The 20,583-nt window shown below is 36.2% G+C and overlaps 1 protein-coding gene across 1 annotated transcript in view; it reads left to right on the top strand.

The window, feature by feature from the left end:
- Ptprd (protein tyrosine phosphatase receptor type D) overlaps positions 1-20,583 on the top strand; it is a 366,069-nt gene that overhangs the window by 246,897 nt on the left and 98,589 nt on the right. Inside the window, 4 exon segments of the mRNA XM_035438957.1 lie at positions 2,017-2,174; positions 7,020-7,031; positions 10,977-11,089; positions 16,246-16,282. Of these exon segments, the coding sequence (XP_035294848.1) occupies positions 2,017-2,174; positions 7,020-7,031; positions 10,977-11,089; positions 16,246-16,282 (320 nt within the window).

Raw genomic sequence — 20,583 nt, forward strand, 5'->3', positions numbered from 1 at the left:
TCTGCTTCACAAAGCTGTACCAAGAGTTCCATACATCTTTATTTCTAATTGGCATTCTTTTTTGTAAGTGTAGATTTAAATGTCCTAGAAATGTGGAGTACTTAGAAGTTCTGTGCACTCTAACCTTGCATGAAATAATGGTTTGTTTTCTGATGGATATGTTTGCCAGTGCTGATCTCTGTAACTTCATGGATTGTTTCATATCCAAGATCTTGGAACTATGGTGTTTCTGATTTCAGAGTGTTGATGTCTGCTCATTGGAAAGTTTGCTTAGATTTTAACAGTTCAAACCCTCCAAATCTGTAAAATACCCTGGAACCAGTCAAAATCTTTTATATTTCAGAGCATTTGGACTCAATGTTTTGGATTGGGAATACCCAATTCTAGCATCTTTATCTTCACAAAGCAATTAATATATTACTACCATGCAAATGATCATTGAATGTTGTTTTTTAAGACATAGTTTATTTAAGACAATGTTTATTCTTTTTTAAGACATAGTTCTTTTTTTACATTATTTTCCCTATTTCTTTCAACACTCTATGTACTCCCCTTGCTCTCAAATTCATGACCTATTTTTTAAATTAGTAGTGTGGTGTGTGTGTGTGTGTGTGTGTGTGTGTGTGTGTGTGTGTGTGTGTGTGTGTGTGTGTATGTGTATTCCTAAACATATAAATACAACCTACTCTGGTATGTGTATGTTGTCTGGGAAGACCATTTGGTATTGAATAATCAAATGGTGCTCTCTTCCCTAGGGAAGACTATTTCTCATTTCTCAGCGTTCCTTAGTTGCCTTTAATTCTTTATGTAGAGTATAAGCCTTATAAGATTGTCCTCGTAAATTAGCATGTCTGTTCATATTCTTGTTATTAGGCAGCCATACTGGTAGAATTTCATGAATATGGCACCGCTGACCCAATCTCATAGTAAACTTCCTGTTCCTCTGGCTCTTACATCCTTATCATTCTCCTCCCTCTTCTTCAGTGCTCCCTGTGCTTTAGGTGCAGGCATGGTTTTGCATGTATCAGTTGAAATTGGTCTCCACTACTCCTCATTTTCTCAGTTGTGGTTTCCTGCAGTGGTTGTTCTCTTCTTTTTGTAAAGAGAAGTTTCCTTTGATGAGGGATGAGAACTGCACTTATCTGTAGGTGTTAGGATAAATACTTAGAGTGGAGTTACGGATTCTGCTGATTTCATAAAATGAGTATTAATAGATTGTCCTTCCAGATCTATGACTTCACTAGCTGCAGGTAATTGGCTAGGTTTGCTGAAGTACCAGGTGTGCTTTCTCTTTTGATGAGTGGGCCTTAAGTCCAATTAGAGTGTTGTTGGTTACCACCAAAGCGCATCTGCTACTACTTCACCCTTAGAGTTACCATGCCATGTCATGATTCATGGGTATCATAGCTGGGTAGGACTATTGATTGTTTCCCTCCTTTAAAAGCTTGTATGGTTCCTTCTGGTACCATGAATACTAGAGTTCAGGGAGGAGGATTTCAGGTCAGATCCAGCTCTGATTCTCTGAATCTCATGTCTGAAATGCATAGTGTCTTTAGCAATAGGAACTTACCTTTGACTTCCAGGAGGCAACCAAAGGAAACAGCACTATCCTGTCTGGAGAATCATTTGGATAACCCCTACTAACAGCTCAGATGAAGGTGCCTAATGCCTGTTGTTGGACAGGGTTTGGCGTTGTTAGACAGCCTATGATTCTTGAAAGGAACAATGTCAGCCCAGAATTGATACTTACTTGTTGGTATTTTATACTTCATTAAATTATGTATGTAAAGTCCATGGTAAAGTACCTTTGAAGTCATTTACACCATTGAAAATTATTTTGTTATATTTCTTTCATTTCCCGCATTGTATAATGTCCATTCCTCTCATGCTTGCTTGTTATTTTGTTTCCTTTATTATAATGAAATACATTATAAGTTTTCTTTATATTAGCACTAAAAATATCATTGAGAAAGATAGTATTTTCTAACTAGATTGAACTCTGTTTAACCTTAGAAGATGTATGCAACCAGCCCATACTCCGACCCTGTTGTGTCAATGGATCTGGATCCACAGCCAATCACAGATGAAGAGGAAGGCTTGATATGGGTCGTAGGTCCTGTCCTTGCTGTGGTCTTTATCATCTGTATTGTGATTGCTATTCTTCTGTATAAAAGGTAAGTCTGCTCTATAGTTTAATTGTGACTTTGAGAACTATATTGATTTAGAAGAATAAAACAATTTTCTATGATTTTGTGTTGAATTTTATATTATATATTTGAAGAAATCCCAGTAACTAATATTGGAAAACATGTTGTTGTTATGCCTAGGAATTGAGATGACTGAGCTTGTGGTGTTGTCTTTTATCGTACAGAGTGTACTTTTTCAGCCTCCATATTTTATGATGCATTTTGATGAACAGTTTTCATGATAGCAAGATATTGATACATCCCAAACAGCTCATCCCATGCAAGCTTTAATTTGGTTTTTAGATGATTATTTCTGAAACACACAGTTACACATTTATATTCATTTCATAAATGTAATGTGCTAAAATGTTTCCCTATTAGCTGTTTGTGAGGGCTTAGCAAATATAACTAAATGATTAAGAATTTTAAAAAGAAAGGGATAAAGAATGAATTTCCTCTCAGTTTCTCTGCATCTTTTGCAAAACATTCACTATTAAATTTTCATCAGTGTTCAAGAAAGGGTGATCAGAAAGTACTGTCATCTAATTAAAACAAGTTTCTAAACATAGTCCTTATTTGTCTCAATATTGACCTGATTAGTATTTTGTCATTTCTGCCATTATTCCTTTGTTCTTATGTTCATAGAATAGGCTTTTTTTTCTTCATGATCTCTGATTTTATCTGAAAAAGTGTTGCTTATAAATGTCTATTCTATTTATTCCAACACAGAGAGAAAGCTTAAGTGATAAAAGGCAAAGAAAATTTTTTATTCATGATCCATTAAGTTGCCTATACTATCTTGGAGTTAGGAGATAAATATTCTTAATTATCCCATCAGTCCCTATGGATCCCTTCAGAACACTGCCATCACACGATTCCTCAAGCTGTAAAGTAGCTGAGAGTGCATGATCAGTGACAGAATCTCCTTAGTTGATGGTTTGAATCTCCCCATTTTAGTCTTTATCTTACTGGTATGTATCGTAATGGAAGCTGTTACATTTTCTCACCTCTCCTATGTATAAAATATAAAAATAGAAGAAAGTTGCTGTCCAGAAGCTCCAGCCCACTCATGGATTCTATATGAGCAGAGACAGGAGTTGGTACCCATTCCTATATGTGTCCTACAAGTAGTGACCAAAGAGAAAGGCTGGGCTTTTTAAAAACAAGCCAAATTAGATTTCTCATTGTTATCTAGAAGATACTCATTCAAATGGTCCCATCCTATACTGGAATTTGGCCAGAAAGAAGAAAGTACCTAGTCACAGGTCCGTTTCTAGGCCATGTCATGTGACATTTCTGATACTCAAAATGTGCAGAATGCATGCCTCATTTTCAGGTCATGTTTTATTATGATATGACAGGCAATTAGTAAGTAATTCTATTGTGTCTGTAAGTTAATTATGTAAAAGTATGAAATTAGGAACTATAACCTTGATAATTTTTTAAAACTATAATTACATTTTCCTTGATTCATCTACATATGCTTGAAAAGAGCCAACTCATTTATAATTTTCCCTAATCCTGCAAGAGGAAGCATCTTATTTAAACGTTTCATGACTCTGTTAAAAGAGTTGCATTTTTCCGTGTGCACATGTAGCATCGTCTAATGTGATTGTCAGAAAATGCATACATCCTCGAATGCTAAGTATATTTAGCTAACCATCTGAAGGCCATGGAGCATTTCTGAAATAGAAATGCTTGCTTCAGCACTAAAAAACGTTTCTGACTTGAAATTTAAGTAGAACCAACAATGTCCTTCTTGATTATCATGAGGCAGTTCAAGAGGAAATCTTTACTCAATGAATGGTGTCTTTTATAGCTTGGATCTGAACAAAGTTAATTATGTAATATGTACCTCACTCTGTCTTTTAGGTGCCTTTCGGGTTATATAGAGATCATTGATAATGATTCAAAATTGAAAGTATCGTCATTGCCATCACTATAACTAAGAAAATATGAATATTTTGCTTCCTTAAGCAAATAATGTCTAGATATATCAAAGGCATAAAAAAGAACTGGGTCACATTGACTTGATAATTGTCTTTACCAGATACACCTTCTCACAGGATGACTGCTTGTGTGAAATAGCCAGTAGTTTTGGATGGCTTGCCAAATTAATAAGTGTATTTTACCCTGCAACTTGAGGCTTTGAGGTTTTTCTTAATAATTACATTGGTGTGGAAATGTGACACGACTTTATATCACTCTGTTTATTTGACTTTTCTTTTATTTGGATAATTTTTATATCTCTAATACATTGATAACCAGTGATAAAACTATTACTGAAGCTTTGTAAGGGCACTAACCTACCTACTGACTTTTAAGAATATTAAACTGCAATTGGTAGATATCTAGAGTTAGAAATATTACTTATTATGATTTATTTGTAAAGATTTTTATAATTCATTTACCCAATGACTCAACAACATAAATTCAGAAATAAGATGCTAACAAGCCTAGGAAGACAGTGGGATATAAATCAGCAACTCTGTGGTCAAGGTCAACTTCTATGGCTGAAGGGCTAGAAAGTCTTGTCACCACCACAAGCTTCATCATTTACAAAGAAAAGAAATGCATTAGACAAGTGAGCTTTTTAACAATACTATTCCATAATCTGGGAGTATAAAAAGGTAATAGAAGTGGCCTTATGTTGTTCTATTTTATATGTATATGTGTGTATCTAATTGTGATGTATAAACCCAGCTTACCATCATCCATCTACCACTTAAAATTAAAATTCACCACTTATTTCTTCCACATCTATCTACTCTGCAATGCTACATATGTAACACTCACTAATTATTTCTAATGCAGCCTGAGAATTATTTATAAAGAAAGTAAACATTTTAAAATAAAATATTAACTTTAATTTATCAGAAAACATTCAAGGTAGATGATAGTGTCTTTTTCTATGTCATGCTATGGGAAATGAAGCTCAAAATACAAGGCATACTATAATTCAGGAATAACTTCCTTGGACATGATAGCTTAGCCCCTGAAGAGTGAAATTTCTGTCATTATCCTCAGTTACTTGTCTGTAAATCATGAGGTAGGTGAGACAGAACAACTAATTTTACCTTTCCCAGCTGTTCCTGGAGTCTCTGGTTTGCACATCAACTTAGAAGAATTTCTAACTGATCATCAGGAATATCATTGTAGCCATTATACTTTGTGAAGAAATCTAAGTCCATAGCTAGCTCAGAGTCAGTGCTGCCTCCTGACACCCAGCAGACTCCCCTACCTGGAGTTCCAATCCTCACTCCTTGTCACTCCTCCTGTCTTGATCACTCTCTTCATCTTTTATATCTGTGATCCTGCCTCTCCTCCCTCTATCCAGGCTATCCTGAAATCCCCCATTCTATGTCCTTGTAGTTCCAGCTATTGATGATAGAACCTGTTGCATCTCTTGTTTCTCATTGCCTCCCAAGTGCCCAGAACAGAGTTATATTGGATACATGATCTTATATGTGTCCAATAATATTAAATTTACTTTCATCCAACTGTTTATTATATAGTTTCCTATCAATTTCATCTTGGCCCATGATATAATATTACCTGCTTTTCAAGCCTTCTAATATAGATATTTAAATAAGTATGAGTGCATGTACAGGCTAAATCAAGCAATCCTGTAGAAGTGTTCTGTTAGTTAACTCTCCATCCTTTCGTATACATTTCCAAGTAGCCTTTCTCTTCCACACAGAGAAGATTCCCTACACCCCTGTCTCTAATAACTCATTGATCAAAAAGGAAGTGAGAAACATGTACATAGGGTTGTTTTGGTCTGTTATTCAGTACACTTGGTAAATCACTTTACACTTAAACCCAGAAAGAACTACTAAAATAAACGTGGTATCATTGTCATCCTTCACTCTGTGTGTGTTTATAGAGATAAATGTGAATTTTTTTCTTTCTTTGAGCAATGGAATGCATTGTCTATAGTTTTGTGTCTCCAACATCCAACACAGAAAGCACTTTACCCGCTGCCACCAAGTGAATATTATTCAGATTCATTCTTTCTGGAGAAAGCTGTAGTCCCTGGAAAACAGTTTCATATTTAAACAGTCGATGCATCATTACAGGTGGAAGCACCTATGAGTGACTGGTGGGTGTGTTTACAGAAAGTAGCACCCCAAGAGGAAATGTCTGTCTTTTATGTGGCTAGTAAGAAAATGCTTTTGTGAATTAGCTGAGCTATACAGAAGGGTCATGCACTTTGGATTTATAATCACAAGTATTTTATTTTTCAGTACTAAAAATGTCTTTAACCCATTATTATAAAAAGACTTATGATTGCCTTACTTGTCAAGAAGTGTTGGAAAAATTATTTCTGCTACTTTATTTCATTGTGGTGTAATGTTCCAATGTTCAAAATTTTACTCAGTGCAGTGCAACTTGCAGAATTTCATATCATTAAAGAATGACATGCTTCTTAGCTAAAGGCTTTATATTTCTGAAATTCTGTTGTATTTTCATTTAGAACATCAGTTGTTTTCCTGAGTTAGATCTTAAAAATTAAAGATCATGGTCATCATATACTTGCTGTATTAGTTTTAGCAGCATTTTTGCAAAGTAGTAAGTGAATGCACCAGTGAAACCACATATTCTTTATTCAGTGGTATAGTCTCATGGCCTCCATTTACTTCACGGCCTGTAAACATTTTGATGCACTATTGTTTGCTAATATGTGTGAGGTATGTGTCTCTGCTTGTGAGCACTACTTTTAAAAACTTGGTTGTCATGGTTACTCTTGTTACCATTGGCCAACTAACATTAAGCCTTTCTTTTTTTCCCCTTTCTTTATTTATTTATTTTGTGCTGCATTAAATGGAGCAGTAAACCTGACAGGTGAGGAATAGAGACCAAACCCCTTCTATGCTCAGTAAGGAAAAACTAAGATACAGACAGACTTGAAGTGTTTATGAGGTGAGGGTGGGGACCAGCATAAAAGATCCTTCCTAGCAAGTGGAAGCTGGACAGAGCCTACACACAGGTGAAAATTTGGATATTAAAATGCTAATGAGGGACATATTTTGCCTTTATGAGAAGAAAACAATGTATTTCATTAAAACCAAATTTAGAAAGAAGTAAAGCCAGTCTGAGTTTTGTGTTCAGGGGTAAATGAGCATATGTGTGTGTTAATGTGTCTGCAGGTTGGAAATGTGAGTTGTCCTGTAGACCTTTTGTTTTGTTTGTTTGTACCCCCTAGAGAACATTCTTACCAAAGCCAAAATTATCCCTGTGTCACCCAGCCCTGATTTGAAGTAACAGTAATAACAATAGCTAAAATATACTTAAAGATGATTCCAGACTGCTTTCTACTTTTGCAAATACATACATATTTACCCACATAAACACTTGATTGAAATTCAGCTAAAAGAAGGATCTCAGAGGTCATCTGCCAGCACTACCTTCAGTGGTCTTTAGAGTGTGGTGCCTTGGCCAGCTTGCACTGGAATCATTATTCCCTGACAACTTTCCAGAAACAGAAATTCTTAATTCTCACCTGAGATGAGAGTCCTCAGCTTTGACACAGGAGCCTATATTTTAAAGTGCCCTCATAGCTGATTTCGTACACATTTAATTTTGAAAATCACTTTACATTGATGCCTCTAAAATTGCCCTATGTTGCCCAGCAGGCAACAGTGAAATGACAGGACTGTTAAACCTCCAGAAGAGGGTCTCCCTTAGTGGACATCACAAGTTGCCTTTAATCCTGCAGAAAAGTATAAACTATTTTTGTTTTAGCCAAAACACAAAGAACTTGGAACCTGTTTCTTGTTGTCAGGTTCCATTGCAACTATGCAGACACTTTTACAGTTTATAATTCCTCCTCATTGCACTCACATTAGAGTTAGACCAAAAATTAAAACATCATCTTCTTTTTCATCAGTGAAGGAACTGAGAAGACCACTTCTAGCTGATATGCAGCCAGATAGATTTGAGAACATAAGTAGGGACATCAAAACAGTAAAGTATGAACCATTTTCCCTAAATATTAAAAGCAGAGTTTTCATAAAGGTGTTGTGTTCAAAACCTGCTTCCAGATGCTGAATACAATCTTCTAAACAAACTCAATGTGCTCTGACATCCTTCCTCAATGGGAGCTATGTAAAAGGAAAATAAAAACAGCAGTTTTGATCATTGTGGAATGTCATATGATCTCCAGTCTCTCTTTAAATGTACAATTTCTCTGTATGGTACATACTTGTTATTTTAAAAAGTAAACTGAAAGTAAAATTGGATATCCTTAATAGGAAAACTATAACAGGTAAAATTGGAATGTTTCTGGCCACTGTTATAGTTTATAATTGAAAATGAAATGATGGAACCTTAAAACATTTATCTAGAAAAATGCTATGGCATACATTCATGCTAGGCCTGGTATAAGCTATTCCATCCTCTTCATATTTTATAATTGTAAGTATTTAAAAACAAGTAAACTACTTAGAATGGTCACTGATCATAACCAATACTGTGTCTTCTCACTCTTTCTCAGACATGTTTTATGTGTTTGAAAAACTCCAATTCCAGTAAATATGTTTCTACTAGTTGTAAGGTTATAAGCAGCCACAATTGTGCTTTGGTTTTCATCAAACAAAGCTAACAGAGCTTTGATCTTGGTAGCCATCGAATTTGAACAGACAGGCCAAAAGAAAAATTAGCTATTAGATATCCAGGAGCCCCTTTCAGTCCATCATGAACTGCAATTATATGGAATGTATGATTTGTAATTTTAATCCCTTATTATGATCTTTCTGAGGCTCCTGTCCTGACAACTGGTGTAATTTCCAGCTTTCCTACTACAAAAAAATTGGTTGAATTTCATTATAGAATGTTCCTTCAGCATAGCCAGTGTCACTCAGCCTGGCCTCTGGGAAAAAGAAGATAAGGAGGCTGTTTGATAATTCTCTCAAGAGTGAAACAGTTTCCTTTCCCGGATATTTCTAATTCTGCTTTCCATGCCCTTGAATAAATAGCAGTATAGTCACTTTGGAAAGGAAGAAAGATGCAGGTTTTAGTCATTGGGTCTGGCACATCAGTAAAGAAGTGTACCTGTGTGTACAAAGGCCCAAGCCTGAGAAAAGCCCTGGTATGTGACATGAAAGGACCAGCTGTGAGTATCCCCTGAGACTTACTGGCTAGCAGAACTCCTTGGCATTCATTAAGCAAGGCTGCATCTTCAGTGATAAAATGAGTATCTCAGTGTTGTGAGACTGATACCCACTGCATGATTGCTACTCCAAAAGTGATCATCATGTCCTTCTTTTCACATGGGTCCTAAGCCCCTGTCATCTTTTTCATTACTCTTTCCAATTCTCCACCTCTTCTTTTCATTTTCATTCCCTGTAACTGGAGGTGCCAGTACCTCGGGCACAATTCAATATCATCACTTTCCTTCGACTGACTGTGTGGCTTGGCATGGCAGTAATTCTCTCCTAAGGCTATCCCTGACACATTTAGGTAGGAAAATGTAGTCCTGAGATAGGTTAATACAAGGAACTTAGAGGACAGGGTGCCTAATAGGACCCACCCAAGAAAATTCATTATATCAGGGATATTTCACCAAAGCATTTAAGTTGAGTAGGTCAACTGCACATCCTCTGTGCGTCCGTCTTCATTTCGTTCCCTCATCTATTTTTTATAGATGAGCAGCGATGAAAAGATTCTCTGACTAATCTGTATAGCATTGCAGGAGAGAATATGACAAGAACAATGCTTGCCAGTTGTCTGTTCCACAGTCATATGAAAAGTACACAGGATACCCTAAACACATTGAAGCACACCTTTCCCAAAACAAGAATTCTTGCTTTGAACAGGGATGAGGTGAAACAACTCTGACTATAGTATGCTAGTATCAATATTTTGAAAAGGGCAATCTGAGAAATGCTTCCATTTGCTAAATGGGGTTTTCATCTAACTCTCTAAAAGAAATTATTTGAGTTTGGAAGAAAATGAATGAATAAATTGCAACATTTATTTGAAAATGTGTTTATTTTTTGGAAACTTAATAGAGTATATCTAATTATGTCAGCATTTAAACAGGAGAAGGTGAATTATATGAAGAATAACACTTATAGAAAAACCTGTTCGGGTGTCTTGAATGATCATCAGGGAGTTGACAATTGTGTGAAATAAAATTACTTTTTTCTTGTCTTTCTGTGATTGACTGCCATTAACAAAATATTAAATTTCGTTACATAACACCAAAACTATACACACCCACTACAATCATTTTTCCTTCCAGTTTGAGAAACAAAGAGGATGTTTGCCTTTTGTAGCCCCAACTCTCTCTCTAGGTATTAGGATAACTTAATATTTAGGAATATATTTACTGCACTTAGCCACCAGTTATATATTCTTTTAAAAGAGAAAGGGGCTGGGGTAGGAATAGATTGAGTTGTTTACTTTGAGGCCAGGCAATTTTCCCATGGTAAAATGTTAGTTTTGTCTACTAGAGGCATACATTATTATTCACCATAAATAGTATTAGTAGACAAGAGAATATAGGAGCAAGGATCTGGGTACTTCTAACAGTGCTCTCCATGCCAACCGAAAATGAGATGACCTGAATTAATTATTTAGCCACCAAACTGAAGAGAGATTTGGGATTATTTCCACTAATGGGACAAAAGCACCTGAAGAAGGTCACAGAGCATTTTAATCATAAAGCTGTGTAAGAACTTTGAAACCAAAATGTTGAGGGAAGAATGGTGGATGGACTAGTTGGTTGCTTAGTTCTTTGATTATTTTCCTCATCTTAAATCTTAAATTTTAATTGTTCCCCTATAGGAAGAGGGCAGAGTCGGAGTCCAGAAAGAGCAGCTTACCAAACAATAAGGAGGTCCCTTCACATCACCCAACAGACCCAGTAGAGCTGAGGCGCCTTAACTTTCAAACACCAGGTAAGTGGTTCACCCCATCTGTCACAGAGTGTCCTTGTCTAATTGCCATTGCCTTGAGAAATGATACATAACTGAGTTTTGAACCATTTTGTCCATCCAGATATTTTGTTTTAATATTGTTAAAGTTCACCTATACAGACAATGGAGAGTTTAAGCACTTTGTGAAATTTGAAATGAGACAGAGAAGAGAAAGATGTATCATTTGTCCTCAGCCTTTAGAAAAGTATCTATCATTTTAATGAGAATGACATGGTTTATTTATGTTCAGTGATACCAATCTGCTTTCTCATCTTATAAAGTAAATGCATGAGTAAATAGATGAATATGGCAATTGTTCTTCTCATTGGCATATTTATTTCATACTTTGCTATCTGTGTTTATGGTACCATGAAAGAAGAATGTAGGAAGTGAAGAGAGAAAGAAAAGGGAAAGAGGGGAGACTGATGGAGAGGAGAAAGGGAAGGATCGATCAAGTGAATAAGTATTTTTATTTCTTTTAAAAATTTAATTATACTAAATTTCACTGACCAATTTATATTTCAGGCTATAGAGACATTTGAACAAATTGAAACATGAAATATATATGTTTTCTTAAAATAAAAAAATAATAAGTGCTTCAACAGAGAAAACAATACTATTCTGCTGAGGAATAGTTGTACAATAATATTACTTTAAGACTAGATCTACTTTGCTTTTTTCTGCCCAAACTGTTCATGTCAAGTGAATGGCAAATATCAAATGACAGTCAGGACATCACACTGAGCAGTCCTATCTAAGTACCTTTCCTTAGTGAGCAAGGCAAAGCATTGTCTAAAAGGGTCTTTGGGATTAAAATTTGGTTGCAGTAATATACCACACATTGCCGGCAGATGTCTTTTCTTTCTAATTATTGTCTGAATTCTCTAACTCCAAATGTGATACACTGTAGGTATTAAACTGTACATTCTCAATGAATTGCTTTGAACTGTGAGAATGCATGGCTTATTGTGTTTAGCATAATTTTTTGCATATGATGAACACAGTAACTACTAGCTCCAAATGAAAGAGCTGCTCCACATTTTCAAGGTGGCTATACAAACATCACAAATGTTGAGTTGTTCAAAAATTTTGATTTAAATGAGGTTAGGCTTCTTTACATTTGCCTTTTTGAAGGCAAGCATATGCCTTCACAAGCATAAATGGCAGAGCAAATGTTCATAAAACCAAAAGTCTAATGCATACACATTTACATAACTGATCAATGTAGTCTGTGAACTTGTCCATGATGGGTGAACGTATCTGAGTTCTATTCCAGGGTCATTGCTGCCCTCTACATGCATCCTCATGGTGCTTTTTAAAGGCAATTTGATATAAAAATAAATTGTTATAGTAACTCTACTTTGCTTCATTTTTAAAATGGAAGTATACTGACTGCTACAGAATATAGTCAGCTTCTTAATGATTGGCCCAGCAATTCATGTACTTTCTCACTCACCTAACTCAATCCATAGAGGAACCCAAAAGCCAAATTCTTCCCTACATCACATTGTTTATCCTCAGTAATCCATTGAGGAAACAGATTGCTCTCTGATGCTGCTGTGCACTGCCTCTGTGTGAAATGTGCTCTGTACTAAAAACAACCATGACCTTCTAGAAGACACTGAATCATAGTGCAGTGTTGAATTAAGTAGTCAGATATCAAAAGAAAAGCACATGTGAATGCCACCATCTATTCCTATAGCCGACAGCAGTCCCTCAGAAAGGCAAACCATGACAGGGAGCCACTTGTAGGAATGACTAACAGGTGATGATGAGCAAGAAAATAGCAGTGTCTCTTCCCGAAAGATCCCATCTTCAGGTGCCTTTAACTTCTGTGGTTGCTTTTTTACTAATGTGACCAACCCAAACATTCTCTTAATGCATTTTCTTAATGCATGTGGGAATGTTGGATCCACTTCTGGAGAAAGTAGGCTAAATTCAAACTATCATGAGTTACAGCTGAAGTATCATTGCTGTGGCACTTAAGAATTCACTGAATTAAAAGTGGAGATTAAAGTGTACAGTAAGGTATCATTTGCCTAGAGTTACCATTGTTGCTGAATGGAGAGTGGCATAAAGTGGGAAAATGTGATGAAAATGAAGAAAGGAAACATAGTAAAGGAAAAGAGTAGCACAGAAGAGATTTCCTGCCCCACCCTGCACAGCCTCTCATTCAGGAAGCCTTGTCTTATGCTTTAGCTTGGAGGAAAAATCCACTTAAACTTGATTCCTTTCTGTATAAGATGGGTTGATGTCCAAATAATTGGCCATTTACAAATGAAATAGACTGAATTGCTAGTGGCAAATGTGTAGGAATATGGCCATTTTCTTCAGCCCGTATGGATTTCCACCAGTGACTGTGAAATGCCTTAAAAAATATCTGAGAACAGAAGGTGGAACTGTACACCAAGTAAGTGTATTTTCCTCCCCTCTTATTCAAGAATCATGATTTTTCTCAGATGACAAACTAAAGTGATCCTTGATTAGATTTTGTTGGTGCTATGATTCTACTTTTTATTCGAAATTTTCTGTATTTCATTATGTGAAATGTGTTATATGCATCATACCTATTAATCTGTAATTACTTGTTCCCTTGCAACATTAACAGTTGAGGATATTTGTTAATGACATGCATAAGTGGAAAATTAATAACCCATGTCTTCACTCCTAAAAAATATGACATGCAGTGAAATAAGAAAACTGTGATTTATATACCAAGGACCTACCCCAGAATGTCCCCGGGAGAGCAGGCAATGCCACATGTGACAGGCTCTTAGGAATGATAAAGTAGCAAGCATACACTACCATGTGACACTCCATCAGCTGTGCAGGATAGAGGAAAGTTCATTGTATAACCCCCTGATTCTATTTAATTTTCTTTTTTAAAAAAATTTGTGAATGATAAGTAAGTTACATTTTGTTTATTCTCATTAAAAAGTCTAAAGCTGAGAAGTCAGATTTTTTTTTTTCAAATTTGATGGATGGTCCAGTTGTCACATGACAGTATTCTGACAGTTTAACAATACCACAGACACATTGTGATCATAAGGGAATCAGAATTCTGTACACTGTTGCTTAGCTAAGACAGAATTTTGTGTTAGCATACTTGTAAAATTTTGGACAAAAATCTAGTCCTGATGTTAAAGCCCTACTTGATCATCAGAGAAAGCCAGGAGGGCACAGACTCTCCTGTTTGTTAATATCATCCACAACTATGTATTTCTTAGTTAAAGTTCACAGCACAGTATATAGACGGGATGCATTTGGGAGAAACTAGGCTACTTAATCCATTAAGACAATTAAATCTTACATCAGTAGGTCCTCAGTTATTTGTGTGTTGGGCTAGTCAGCATTATTATGGGGTGGGCAGTTAGATATCTTTCTAACACCAGCAGTAACTTTATAAATTTAAGTCAAATCCAGATAGAGGTATGTTACTCTCCTGCCCTCAGCAGAATAAGTTGGGCAGAATGAGTAGAAGAGAGAGGAAAAGAAGTAAAGGAATACATTAAAATTATTAACTCCTAGAAAAATACTTTTACAGATATTTTCATAAAACTTTTACAAATGCGTATGTTATGTGAAAAAGAGAAAAAGATAAATTATAAAAGAAGCTTTTAGAAGAAACCGTAGGATCACTGAGATGGCTCAGTAGGTAAGGGCTACTCCTTTCAAGCCAGACAATCCATGTTCTGTCCCCAGGACCCACAGGAGGAAACACGCACAAGTACACACAAAATATAAATACAGTATTTAACTTACTAAGCCTTACAAGCCTTTTCCTAGAAGAAATGATTTGTGAGTTAGGGATGGTTGACATCTAGGCATCTAATTGGCAAACGTGAACTGTGTCTGTTGAACTTCACTGCAAAGAAATAATTGCTTTTTTATTTTTTTGTAAACTCCACGTGACTTTTGACTACCTTCCCAGTATACCTTGCTTATACTTACAAAAGGAGCACATATTTCTAATGGAGGGAATTTCAGAAAATTAAAAATAATGCTTATTGACATTGGATATAGGTTTTGCCTAAACCACTATTCACCTATATTTAAAGTTTTACAGGTATTAATTTTTTGATAATTTTAAGTGGGAAATGGTCAAACAAAGGTTTTTCAGATAATAATACACTTTATATCATGAATTTCAATTCTTCTTTTTAGCATGTATTAAATAAAGAGGACTTTTTTTTTATCACTGCTAATACCTTACCTGTGTATCTGCCTTCCAAGACTCTACACAAGCCCTCGTGGGCTTTAGCTTTTGTGCATCCCTCTAAATGCAAATATGCAGTAGGTGCATAGTTAGGGAACCATACACACCATTCTCTGCTTTAATTTTGAGATATGTAAACAGAGGCCTTTTCCAAGTTAGAGTATGAATTTTCCTCCCTTTTGGCAGTTTACTAGTTCACGCTATAGATTTCATCCTGGTCTACAGATTTCAATGTATGTTAAGCCATTGCCTGTTCATGAAATCTGCCTTTCATGTCCTGTGGATCTTTTCATATTATTGTCACAATTTCTGTATATCAGATGCCAGGGACTGTGATAGCAAAGACCTTTATCTTTCAGATAAAAGTTACCAGTTAACAGTATTTTTTTAATATTGCAAAATTTATTTACTGATGATTTTCCCACTCTGGTCCATGGCCACTAGAAAGGCAAAAATAAGTGAGATAAAAAGACACTGTAAAAGATGGTAATGTATAAGGAGAGAGAAAGAGGGGGCGAGGATGGATGGATGGATGGATGGATGGATGGATGGATGGATGGATGGATGGACCGACAGGTATATGTTCATATTTGTGCATCTTCCCAGCAAAGCAAATTGAGTTCACTGTCAAGAGAAGCCTGTATTCTGTCCAATATATAGGAGAAGGAAGGGTAACCAAGAGTGGGGGACCCAGTACCAGCCACCACCATGATTGCTTTTGTTGTCCTGCTCCCCCTTCCCATCACAAAGATATCCAAACACAACCATTGAGTGTCAGAACTGAAAAGCAGAGGCCACAGCTCTAAGGCTGCCTTTCAGTATGCGGCTGACCTTAGTTGTTTTGCCTGAAAGAAAACATGGCTGGTAGATGATTGATGGTCTGTGAAAAGCAAAAATAAACTCAGAAGTTAATGTATCAGAGATTGTGGTATCAGCAGCAGACTCAAACTGCCTGCACAGTAGCGGGATGGACTTTAAGAGGTCATGCTTGCAGCTCCTATCACCCATTGGTGCTAGTAATTGCACCAATGCTGGTAAATCCCACCTTTATATTTATGTATATGTTTATTATCGTCATAATAAATAAGCAAATATCTACATACAACCTAGCCAAAACAAAAAAATTAAAAAAACAAAAATAACCCACTTGTTTCTTGTATTTTACACTGTAAAACACTAGTTCACTGAATAAAAATGGTAAATTTTGGTTATAAAGGAACATAGTTTGTTCAAATCCCCTATTTTGATAAATCCTACAATAAAAGTAAAATTTAAGTCTGTCATTAAATGCTTGCCTGAGAAACACTATTAGGAAATATTTTGTTTAAGATAGTACTGACCATAAAACCGAGTCAAAACGTTGTTTTTCCCTAGAAGCAATTGTATCTTATAAAGCAAAGTTCTCTTTATGTCTTATTAGTTTATGAAACAAATTTATGAACATAGTAGAGGATTTATATTTATCTCATTTTAAGTAGTATATAAGTTATATTAAGATGTTACTAGTCTTTAAGGAACTGAATTTCTCTCAATGACTGCTAAGTCAATACACTCATGGAAGGTCATTGATTTGATAAACAGATTATCTTCCCCTTGGTTGGTACCTACCAATTGTTTTTATCCCAGATTTTATCATAAATTGTTGTCAGGCAAATCATAGCATACTATCGAGACATTGTAAGCACACATGTTCAGTGACAGCAAAAATCATATGTTATTTCTAATACTGGCCACAAAAGCTGTACTTAGCCAACTTATAGAGTTTTGGCAGGCATTTAATGTAAAGATTAAACACGTATGAAAATAAATAAAGCAAGTGTGAGTTGAGTATTAATTATATAATATGCTAGGAAACAAAATGTTTTATACTTGAATTTTCGCTTTATTTTTGTATGTAGTATTTTTTCTAACAATCAAGAAATTTTTGTGTATGTATGAGTTTTTTTTAAACTGGATATTGAAATCAGATCTTCCTGTATACTATGCAAATGTTCCTCCACTGATCCACAACCCCCAGCTATTATTTATTATTCATTTTGGTTTTTCGAGACAGGGTTTGTTTGTTTGTTTGTTTTTCAAGACAGGGTTTTTCTGTGTAGCTTTGGAGCCTATCCTGGCACTCGCTCTGGAGACCAGGCTGGCCTCGAACTCACAGAGATCTGCCTGTCTCTGCCTCCCGAGTGCTGGGATTAAAGGCATGCACCAACACCACCCTACTCTTTTTTAAAAAACGATATTTGTACATATGAACTGAGATATCTTGGGAATAGACCTTGTCTAAATGTTATTTCATAGACACCATATGTAGCTGGAAAGTAGTTTTATATGATATACCTCTATTTCTGTTGCCACCTATCATATGAGGTTAGATGTAGAGGTTTCCACATATACACTCAAATTATTTTGAATAGTGGAGGTTTTAGAGTTGCTGTTTTGGTATTGGAAATGCTGAGCCTCTTTTTCATAAGCATTTCTCTATGACAGGATAGTTATTTGAAGTCTGCCCTAAATGGCAGGACACTGTAAGAATATTTTAAAAGCACAATCACCTTTATATTTTAAAAAAAGTGTTTGGCCAAGTTGCACCATCATTTTTAACATTTTGAGTTTATACTATTGGTTCATAGCTTCAGGGACTCTGGATGTGCATACCAAAAGGAACACTCAGTGAGGACATTGCAGGTGTGAGTCTGAGCACACTTTGCCTGCCCAAACCTCCAGAGCCAGGCCCAATTCTTAGAGGTCTAAGGTGTATTAACAGACTGTCTTTAGATCGGGGTGGTTTATGATCATTATGTTGCTCTACATGTTGGTGTGCATGTCACTACAGCCATCTGACCCTGTCAAAAGTCGCCACCTGAGTCCAAGCCTTCACACCCTGTCAGAACCCTTCCACTATTCACACAAATACAGTCATAATTTAGTAGGCCAATCGAGACAGCAAGTTCTTACTGTTGGAGTCCCTGCAAGCTCTACTGCCAGCAGAGAAATGAACCAGGAGCAGCCGGAAGGAGATTTAGTGTGATACTACTTAGTGATCTGAGCTGTTTAAAACTTCCAGAGCCGGATACCAGGCTAATTTACTTTAGACTATTAAAAAGGGTTAAATTTTGAAAAAAAAAATTCCTGGTAACCATCCTGTGCACACGAAAGCTTAATGACTACATGTGGACTCTTTTGCAAAGTACACAATGACCTCTACCATGTTCAAGGTCCTACCTCACCAGGCTGTAAAGTACTTATGACATCTCCCCTAAGGGGGAGTTCTACTTACTGAGAAAGAAAGCTAATGATGAAGGTCTTGAGAGGGAGAGTCTGGGATAAACATTCTGGGGGATTTAGGTGAGGCCTGGCTGTGCAGATAGAAAAAGGTCACCAGGTTATTTACAACATCCACTTCTGCCTCCAGGTGGAAAGCAGGTGTATACAACCCTTCTGTGGAAGAGACAAGCCTGTGCGCTTAACATTTCTTGTTTTCCTAGTGTTTGTCTGTGAGCAGGATGGCATCCTTTCCTTTACATGTTATCTTTGTCATCCATTGGAATTAAAGACAATGGTGGGTCAACTCTGAAGACTATGACTTTGTTTCTTGATAGTTAATCAGATTTTTAACTGTGTGTATAACTTCCCCATCAGCCCCACATTTCCCCTTAGTATAGAAAGCACCATAGCAGAGTAGTTTCCATTGTCAGATACCACCCACATCTCTACTTCCAGAACTATGACTGATTTGGGTCTGACCCTCAAGATTATTGTGATGTTCAAATAATAAAGGTATGCTTTTCTTTCCTGAAAAGCAAAAATAGGTGAAATAGTCCTAGAAATCTGTTCCCCACAAAGATACAACAGTGATACTTCCTTTGTAAAAGTGGCTACTGTACCACAGTTAAGGATCTTTGGTTTTTCTGGATGTACCAAACCGACTCCCTCGGCCCTTTGATTCTGTCTTTGGGCTAGAAAGTAAGCTCCTATTCAGACAGAAATCAGGCTAATGATATCAACCATCAATAGCAGTGTTTTTACTATTTATTGCTTAGGTGACAGATATAATTCCTGGACTCTTGAGTCCTATTGTATAAAATAAAAGCACTTGACTCAATTACTTTCAAAATGTATTTCAGCTAAAAAAAAAAAAACAATACTTTAAAATTTTTATTTCATGCAAGGAAGCCACTGGGATTATTACCACAAATATGTACCATGGTGAAGGTAGTTATCATTTTTTTCCTCCAATCTATACAGTAGATTTCATTAAAATGAAGATACCGTCAGGTTTCATTGTAATATAATATCTGATAGATGCTGTGGCTTTAGTATCAAAATTCTGCTCAGGATAAATGCAAGCCTTTAAAATGCGTTTGTGTTGTGTATTTGTAGCTTTGGATCAATGAGGTCCTGGTCCTGGCACATCCTTAGCAGTTGTTAGCTATACTTCAAATTCTTTGCTTCTAGTAATATCTAAAAAGGAATAAAGCTTGTTAGTGGGGTGTCACAGGGATACAAAGATATCACTAGCAAAAAATTATTTTGTTCTCATAAATTGTGATGTGATTTTGGAGCATAAAATGTAGCAAATGGAGTTACGAGGCTCCTGCTATCTTCATCATGACTTCCCACAGGATGAAGAGCTATGGCTAGGGAGCTTAAAGCATCAGTGTCTGGCTCCCAGCTGTAGAGGTTCTGAATTAATTGGTCTGATGTGCATCTTCAGAAAGAAATTTTAAAATATCCTCAGAATTGATATGAAAATATTGCTCTGTCAGAATTCATATGAAAATATTGCTCTGAATGAACACATGCGTGCATGCCCGCATGCGCGCACACACACACACACACACACACACACACACACTCATATGAACTCACACTTGTTTTCTGGACTGTGAACAAATGGCCAAGCTACCAGACAAGATCTGAAATTGACTACATGATATCAACTTCAACTGCTTAGTATTCTCACTATCTAATTTTTCATCCAGAATATAATAATCTGGATTATATCATATGCATTTTCAGCCCTAGACAATGGACAACTTTGTTGGAAGTTATTTTAAAGTACAACCTTTGTCTTCATTAGAATTTCTATTGTTGTGAAGAGCCACCATGCCCACAGCAACTCATATAAAGAAAAAAAACATTTAATTGGGGCTGTCTTACTGTTCAGAGGTTTAGTCCATTATCATCATGGTGGGAAGCATAGCTGCCCACAGGCAGGCATAGTCCTGGAGTAGTTGAGAGTTCTACATCAGGATTGTCAGGC

The sequence above is a fragment of the Cricetulus griseus genome, chromosome 2, assembly GCF_003668045.3.
Source record: "Cricetulus griseus strain 17A/GY chromosome 2, alternate assembly CriGri-PICRH-1.0, whole genome shotgun sequence".
Taxonomy (NCBI): Eukaryota; Metazoa; Chordata; class Mammalia; order Rodentia; family Cricetidae; genus Cricetulus; species Cricetulus griseus.